The 8,268-nt window shown below is 47.1% G+C and overlaps 1 protein-coding gene across 2 annotated transcripts; it reads left to right on the top strand.

Annotated features, from left to right (window-relative positions):
* The first annotated feature begins 669 nt into the window (after positions 1–669).
* Positions 670–8,241, top strand: ncapg2 (non-SMC condensin II complex, subunit G2). Of its 2 annotated transcripts, none has more exons than XM_040167736.2 (27): positions 670–833; positions 1,036–1,137; positions 1,705–1,884; positions 1,991–2,105; positions 2,188–2,345; positions 2,466–2,600; positions 2,693–2,787; positions 2,866–3,022; positions 3,138–3,230; positions 3,316–3,441; positions 3,587–3,766; positions 3,968–4,120; positions 4,228–4,450; positions 4,540–4,637; positions 4,766–4,933; positions 5,017–5,087; positions 5,171–5,324; positions 5,446–5,613; positions 5,764–5,880; positions 5,973–6,149; positions 6,471–6,570; positions 6,723–6,931; positions 7,077–7,211; positions 7,344–7,447; positions 7,530–7,630; positions 7,715–7,814; positions 7,899–8,241. In XM_040167736.2, exons 2-27 carry the CDS (start codon positions 1,060–1,062, stop codon positions 7,948–7,950), a joined length of 3,447 nt encoding a protein of 1,148 aa, XP_040023670.2. In that variant the 5' UTR covers positions 670–833; positions 1,036–1,059; the 3' UTR covers positions 7,951–8,241. The 2 variants fall into 2 exon arrangements, with proteins under 2 accessions (XP_040023670.2, XP_040023669.2); XM_040167735.2 differs by having other exon boundaries at positions 731–926.
* Positions 8,242–8,268: the final 27 nt, after the last annotated feature.

The following is an 8,268-nucleotide window of genomic DNA, read 5'->3' as shown; positions in this document are numbered from 1 at the left end:
TTAATAGATAAAATAATAATAATTTGTAGTAGACCTGAGAGTCTGTAAGATTCTGGCCAGGCGCTGGGAGCTCTTCGCTAACACAATTATTAAAATATAATGTTATCAGCGGTAAAAGAAGTACTCAGATAGAAATAACACGTACACACATGTAGGAATACTAACTTACAAGACAAAGCAATCTATATGTTGCTTAAAAGTAGAAAGGGTACCTGCAATAAATGTTAGTGTGGTGCATGCAATAAGAGATTGTTGGATTGGAATATTGTTTTTTTAGATACTGCTGTGTAGAATGAACATAACATATTTTATTTTATTTATATCAACAATTTAAATATGGAACTAGTCAGTGAATATATATAATATATATTATGGGAAAAAATAATGTCTTTCTAAAATATTATGGAGTATAACTTAAAATGCAATTACTCAAAACACCTCAAACCTCACTACCGTACTGGAGTGTATGTGTAACTTTGTGCTGCTGAAGCGCCTCTTGAGCAAAACGTAGAACTGCAGCATAATTTCCCTTGAGGATTGGAGTGTAATCTAAAAGGGCAAATATCCTACAGAGCAAATAATATCGAGTGCGCATTCACAGCATAGCGGCATTGTAAAGACCTATAGATCTGTATTCTGTAATATATCCAGTCACTTGTCGCCATCTAGTGGATGTGAATGCAAACGACAATAAACGTGTCGGAATGCGTCACGACGCACGACGTCATGACACATACGTCACGACGCACCGAATCCAAATTTGCGCGGGTTTGCTGTTGTTATGGAAGGCTGTCAGCCAACGGTTGTCACCTCACAAAATTATCAATAAGAAGGTAACTGACGGAGCTTATGGTTGATATTTTATAGTCTCGTGATTATAAAACGTAGTACTGCAAGAACCAACGGATAAAATAAAATAAACTTCGGTAATTATCACTTTTAACGGTAACGACACACCGGGACTGCCATATTTGTTTTGAATCTGTTACAGGAACTCGCCATCGGCCTTTACGTTGCTGTTTTCTTTCGTTGCAGGTTTAGAGGGACAAAAAGAGAAACATGTCCAAGCGAGAAACGTTTTTAGCGGCCGCCTGTAAGGACAACGTGGAGGAATTCCTCCGCTTCATCGAGCTGCATGTGAGTAAAGTAAATATAAACCAGGAACCCTTCAGAAGCTACGAGATGTGTGAAAACTATAAAACTAACGTGGAAGTTAATACTTCTAATGATTATCACAATCTGTCAAATTCCTGAGCACCACAAACTGGAGCTTCCAAGCAGACCATAGAACAAATCAACAACTTTAATTATATCTATACTATATGTTGAAATGTAATCATATAATGTTAACTGCACTACAAACTGGTACAGATACAATCTTTTGGGAAATTTGTCTTTGAAATTGGAAATTTGATTTTGTCTCACAGTTTCTAAACACATTCTCCTTATCATTGTTAAATTTAGTTTTAGTTTAAGAAATTGAATTATTATTATTGATAACTCTCATGAAAATAAAATAAAATTCTGTAAAACAAATTACTTAAAATTACTTAACTATGAGCAATTCAAAGGGAAACAAAATGTATTTTCCACAAGTCATCTACTACTGTGAATAAGCTGCAATTCAAAGTGTTTTTACAGCCGCTTGCGTGTCTGTCCTCTACGTCACGAGTCGCTTCTCTCTCGTCTCTGTTTGCCGAGCAGAAGGACAAAGCGGAGCCTTTCGATGTGCAGGAGGTGGTGGAGGAGATGCCCGTGGGCCAGAGATCGACTCTCTGGGGAAAACTGGGCTCGCTCCTTCAGGACGTCCTGCAGGAGTTGCCTCCAGAGCGCTGGGTGGAGGACGGGGAAGACGGGATGGAAGTGGAGTCCGCTGCCGACCCTGTGAGTTCACTCTGATCACACTTTTAAATTCTGTCGTCGAACTATTAATCAAAACCAAAATCTAATTGACATTTCTGGTGTCATTCGCCGTAAATCTTTCCTTCAGACACGAGTCATGGCTGTTGTGGACGGCGTGACGCTCGTGGCTTATGCGTCAATAAAGGTCCTACAAGACGGCGACACCTACGGCGCCCTTCTGGAAATTGCCCACAGGCTTCACAGTCGGTGTCCTTGCTGATCTTCTTCCCTGTTATATTTGATGTACCTTCAGGTAAATCCATATCTAACGTGTCTTTCCCTCAGCGATTCTGGTGTCGCTGCCCTTCTCGGAGGCTCCTCTGCAGCGGCATATCCACATGCTCTGCGAGGCCTGGTGGAAGAAGGGGCTGAAGGAGAAAGAACAGTTTGGCCGCACGGCTTTCCTCATCTCTCTGCAGAAGAGCTTCACCCTGAAGAAACTAGTCAGTATATGTTCCTCAGCGATGCATCAGATCAATCCATCATGAGGCCCTTTTCAAACTATCTTCAATTCTGGTAGTTTTGTTGTATTCTCTTCATTCGCTTTCTCTCTCTTTTCACAGGCTGTTGAGATCCAAAGAGTCTGGAGTCTTCACGATGTGCTTTTGAGTTTGGACTACACATCAGAAGAAAACAAGCAGATAACCGACTTGTTGCTCCAGTGCTTTCATAGTCCTAATTACATTAGAAACGATGACGTGAGTAGAGAGTTTGAGTCTCTGTTTTGTATTTTATTGTAATGGTTTCCCCTTTTGAGCTGCCGGTCCTGATGATGTGTGTATTGTCGCAGGGAAAGCGATTCCTGGTGTTTCTCTTCAGCTGGAACGTCAACTTCATCTGTGTTATTCACGGCACCATTAAAAAGCAGCTGCCGTTTTATAGCAAGTAAGACGCCTGCAACATTCGGTTCGGGTGTAGTCAATCTTATCTCCGTGTCGTCTACTAATGAAATGTTCCGTGCAGGACCATGACTACTCACATTATGGAGATCTACTACAGAGCATGGAAGAAGGCGAATGGCGACTTCCTGGAGAAGATTGAAAGCTCATGCATTCAGGATTTTATGCAGAATGCGATCTTCCTTCGTAGAGCATCTCCTGTGCATGCCAAAGTCCGGCAGGTGAACATATTCACTACTTTGTTCATTTTTTTTTTTTTACCAGCGTCTGAGGTCGTGTTTTTCACTGTACACTCACCTTTTTGTGATCTCCTAACTGTCATATGGTCATATGCAGATCATGAGCTACTTCCACTCACGGCAAGGCTGTAACAAGGTGGACAAGATGCTCTGTAATCTCTACAAGCCCATTCTCTGGAAAGCTCTAAGTGTATGGAGACACATCTTAACTGCACACATTTCTATTTTTTCTGCATTTGATTCTAGTCTCATGTGTTTTTGTTCTATTTCTTCAGGTTCCAAACTTTGAGGTGCGTGCAAATGCCACTCTGCTTTTCACTGAGGCCTTCCCGATCCACGACCCCGAGCAGAACAACCAGATTATAGATGAGACCGTTCAAAAGCAGCTGGACACAGCAATGGTGAGAGCCGCTGAAAACATTCCTCCTTTTTTTTTATGAGGAAACTTGAGAGAAAAAAAATGAAACCCAAAGCACACTCTGACACAGACCTTTCCAAAGGATCAAAAAGGTTCCGCTATTCCAACCACCGATCTGTCATCTGCAGGGCCTCCTGGATGACCCTCATCCCACTGTGCGCTCCAATGCTACGCTGGGAGTGTGCAAGATCCTGGCCAAGTGCTGGGAGCTCCTTCCTCCCACGATCATCACAGACTTCCTGAAGAAGCTGGTGACAGAGCTGGCGGCTGACAAAAGCTCCGCCGATGTCCGGTGCTCGGTCTTTAAGGTGTGAAGCGTTGTTTCTCACCGTCCTTATTTTGTATTGTCCTGGAAGATATCAACATGGGCCTGTTAAAGTTCAATTGCTATTATAAAATCTTACCCGGGATGTTCTTTAGAAACGGAATTAGCGCAGCGGATTTGATCGCCGACATACAAGATATTTAATGACTTGTGGTTTGTGTATTGTTGTCCCGCCCCCCCGCAGTGTCTGACTATTGTCCTGGACAACAATCTAAGCCATCCGCTGTTGGAAAAACTCCTGCCCACCCTCAAGTACAGCCTTCACGACAAGTCGGAGAAAGTGCGCGTGGCTTTCCTGGACATGCTCATCAAGATCAAGGCCGTCCGCGCTGCCAAGGTACCGAATGCGTTGGGTTTCCTTTTTGCGTCACGCAACAATGTGATCCAAATCCAAACCGCGAAAGTGCAGTCAGCAACGCAGATCACTAACGTACCGCTCCGCAGTTTTGGGACGTGTGCAACATGGACCACCTGCTGGCCCGCCTGGCTATCGACTCCCATCCGGTCTCCAAGCGCATCGTCAACCTGCTCTTCAAGTCCTTCTTCCCCGTCAACGACCCGGAGCGCGAGTGGTGCTGCCGCTGCATCACCCTCCTCCAGATGAACCCCATGGCTACCCGGAAGTTCTACCAGCTCGCCCACAAACACACAGCACCCACTAACATAAGTAGGTGCTGTGCACGTGAGGCAGAAATCAATAAATGCCGTGTTGCATCTGTGGTTGGGTCACCCGTTTGGTTTTGTCTTCTCTTCCAGTAAAGCTGATGTTGGCCATTCGCCGTGTTGTGAACAGCTGCATCCAGAGCGACTGTGACCAGTCCGACTTTATCGACAGCAACAAGGAGAACAGCAAAGTAAGACGGAGGCATTTAAATGAGAAGTTTGTGTGGATCGTCTTCTTTACTTTAAACCTACAAATTAACCCTTGACAAATAAGTTGAGCCGTATTTCTTTCTATAATTTCCCGTTCTGATGTCGACAGGCTCAACCTTCGCTGGGCAACGACACGGCCGTCCTCTCCGGTCTGCTGGAGGTCGTGGTCATCCTTTGGAGAAGTGTCACAAAGGCCCTCAAACAAAACGAAGAGGCCCGCAAGTACACTTTGGCCAAGTTTGGAAGTGTGATGAACAAGTATTTCCAGACCTTTGAGGTACTTGTTCCTTCCCCGTGTTGTTTTCTTTCCACCAACTGACGGGTTTTCACCGTGAAACGTTGTCCGTTTGCTTTTCCCAGGACGAGCGCTGCACCGCTCCTCTCATCCAGCTGGCCTCCTTCATGCCCCCGGCCGCGGCTCCAACCTTCAGGTACGCCCTGACGCCTCCTCCGGTCCCGCCCTGCTCTTTTTCCGTTTAACGTCTAAGCCGCCTCTCTCTCTTCGCCCCACCAGCTGCGGCGTGCTGTCCCGACTGAGGCGGATGGACTCGTGCGCGGGGCCGAAGCAGTACAGCCAGCTGTTGGACTGCATGTGCAGCTGGGGCCAGGCCGCTCACGTCCTCGAGCTCGTCACCGACTGGCTCACCGAGGCTCTGCCCAAGCAAGGGGTGCGTCAGACCCCCGCCCGCCCACCCCCGTCCCTCCGCCGGTCATTGCGCCACGGTGGTTTCTCGCACTTCTATGGAGGCTCCTCGCCGCTCTTCATCAAACTGCTCCTCTCACTTTCAGGACAGCGGCAGACGAAAGGTGCGTATCCAGGAGACGGCGGAGGCCAAACCGGACCTGGCCCTGGCGTACCTGGAGTACCTGTTTATTCGCCCGTCGCTGCGGGACCAAGTGCTGGCCCTCGGCCCGCCACCTCTGAAGCAGCTGCACGAGGTTCTAGGAAACTGGAGGGTATGCCAGAGAGCTATTTATCGCAATTTCATTTCAAACGGACCTAGAGTGCGTTTACATTTCTTTATTCAGCGTTTTCCACGTGGAGTAGACAAATGTCTTTTCATGATCCGTCCTCCGGCGGAACCGGTGTGATATTTGTCTCGACAGTCAGTGCTGTACACTCACCTCAGCGCCGCCGCTGAAGATGCTAAATACCCCAGCGTGGAGACGGCACTGAAAGCCTTTGTGCATCACGGTCAACTCAGTGCGCATCTGCAGCATAGCGTGAGTCTCCAATTTAGCACATTTTTATCCCTGCCGGTTTGAAAATATCGATTTCAGTGGATGTAGCACGAAAGCCTCTGTTCGTGTCCCAGTCCTCAGAAGGTCGAGAGCACCTGCTCTCTCTGGAGCACGTGGCAGCGTGGGTAGCTGAGAGGGTGTTGCCCTTCCTCGCTACACGTACCACCAACGACAATGATGATGATGATGATGATGATGGTGCTGAAAAGGATTCCGAGAAGTTGCAGCCGCTTGCTGCGCGAATAACCGAGGTGAGCTCTTTGCTAATAATGCAAGCGCGAAAGCTCTGAAAAGAAAACGGAGCGGGAAGCGTCCACTAAAAGGATTGATTGAGCCCAAACAAATACGGGTTGAGCATATTCTACGGAGCCCGGAGTCCGGCTGTAATTGGTGGAGCCAAATTCACTGCGTTAAGCACCGCCTTTAAATTTATCTAAATAGGTCAAATGTGTGTGGTCTCTATCAAGGGAGCAGAGGCACAGTGCAGGTCTAAATGTTTGATTCAGGCTCACAAAGTGGGAACATTTTCATGATTAAAAAAAAAAAAAGACGTCTTGCGTTTTCCCCCCCAGAGTTTCCTCGCGGTGTGCCGAGACGTTTTGCTCGTGGGTTTGGCTGACGAGGCGTTCACGGGTCAAATCCTCCACTTGTGCTCCCTCACCCTCCTCTCAGGTGAGTCTTTTTAAATGCCTTTTTATAGTGGGCGGAAAAAACAACAACACGGCTACCAGTGTGCGTGTTTCTATCTTAAAGATGTTATCGGGCAAAACATCATGTTTCTTCACCGGAATGTCCTTCCTTCTCATTCTGCGTGGGGTTTCCAGAGGCGGGCTACCTGTGCATTCCCGCGGTGCTGCAGATTTTGAAGGACGTGTCCGACAGCCACCTGCCCAAGCACAACAAGAACGACCCGTCTCAGGAACACGTGGAAGATGGGACCACTGTTGCTCTGGGCGTGGTTGCCAACATCTTCCAGAAGATCATCGAGCTTCTGGCTCGCCGTCTCAGGAAGGACCCGGAGGAGGGAAAACAGGTACGTCCACATCTGGACTCCCGAGTGTGTCCTCCACCTTGAGTTCAGATACACCGTGCTTGTTTATTTCTTGCCTCAGACCAGCTGTGTAGATCTTTTATCTCCCGTGTTAAGCACACATCTCCGTCTGTGTGCCCTCCCATAGCTGTGTCACTCCGCCGTTCCCGGCCTGGCGGACTTCCTTAAGGTGGCGCAGACCTGGGACAAAGCACCTCTGTACGGGGTCTTCTCCACTCTCTTTGCCGTGGTGGTGGTGGAGAAGAGACATTTGCTTCAGAAGGTGCGGCCCGACCCACCAAAGCATTTTTTGTTGTTGTTTGTCTTTCGCCGTCATCGCATGCTGACCGACCGGGGGAATTCTTCCAGGCACCTCAGGGCCCCGATGAATGACGCTGTGCTCTTGTTTTTAAAGATGACCCGTCCTGAAGAGGTGGTCACTCCAGAGTCAGTGGAGGACTTGCCTCCTCTGTCCGGCCTCCTACTGTCTGTCATCCTCAAATCCTCCTCCCTTACCAGGTAAACATCCTCTTACTCCCTCTAAAAGCTACCAGGGATCATAAATAATAAATATGGCGTTTTCTGAATGGGTCCTTTTCAGGGCTTTTTTGACAGAAGTCTGCTCGTCGTTCGACTCCGAGTCCATCAGCAGCCTGCACGAGCTGGCTGCCGTCCTGCACGTGCTGGCGGTCATCGGACGCAGTGAGTCATAAGATTTTAGGTTGTTTTTTTGATCCCTTTGCTGGTTGAGATGTATCACGTTTGCTTTATACGTGACACTCTTAGCGGGGCAGTCTAAAGCGAGTTTGAGGAGCGCCGCCACATCCGTCCAGCAGCAGATTCACAAACACGCCGTCACATCCGGAGACACCAGAGACGTCCAGAGGTGAGTGGGACCACATAAGACAGTTCTGATTGGTCTTTGTTGCATGAGCTGTCGTGACTAACCTTTCCTCCCCTCCTGCCACAGGCTTATTTATGAATCTTCAGTGAAGACCGTGAACGAAATTCTGGATTTATGAGTCAACCTCTTTGATTTGTGATATCTAACATCTCTTTTGTGTTTTATGGCACTGAGGAGATCAGTATATTCTGCTTTTCTCTTTGCATTAGAGAACCCACAACACAGCTATACAGTTTCTTATATTGAGTGTTACTCTTCTTAAACGCTGTTGCTGCACAGTTTAAATAAAAACAAACCACATATGAAATACATATATTTTTTCATGTCTTACTATATTTATGTATCTTTTGAATCTGTCAGCCGTACCTCATTTCTAATAAGAATAAAGCAATTTATTAATCCACCTAAACTTGACTGGACTGCACAATGATTTGCT

Source organism: Gasterosteus aculeatus, chromosome 21 (genome assembly GCF_964276395.1).
Source record: "Gasterosteus aculeatus chromosome 21, fGasAcu3.hap1.1, whole genome shotgun sequence".
Lineage (NCBI taxonomy): Eukaryota > Metazoa > Chordata > Actinopteri > Perciformes > Gasterosteidae > Gasterosteus > Gasterosteus aculeatus.
The sequence above is the reverse complement of the archived record's forward strand: the minus strand, read 5'-3'. Positions and strand labels throughout refer to the sequence as shown.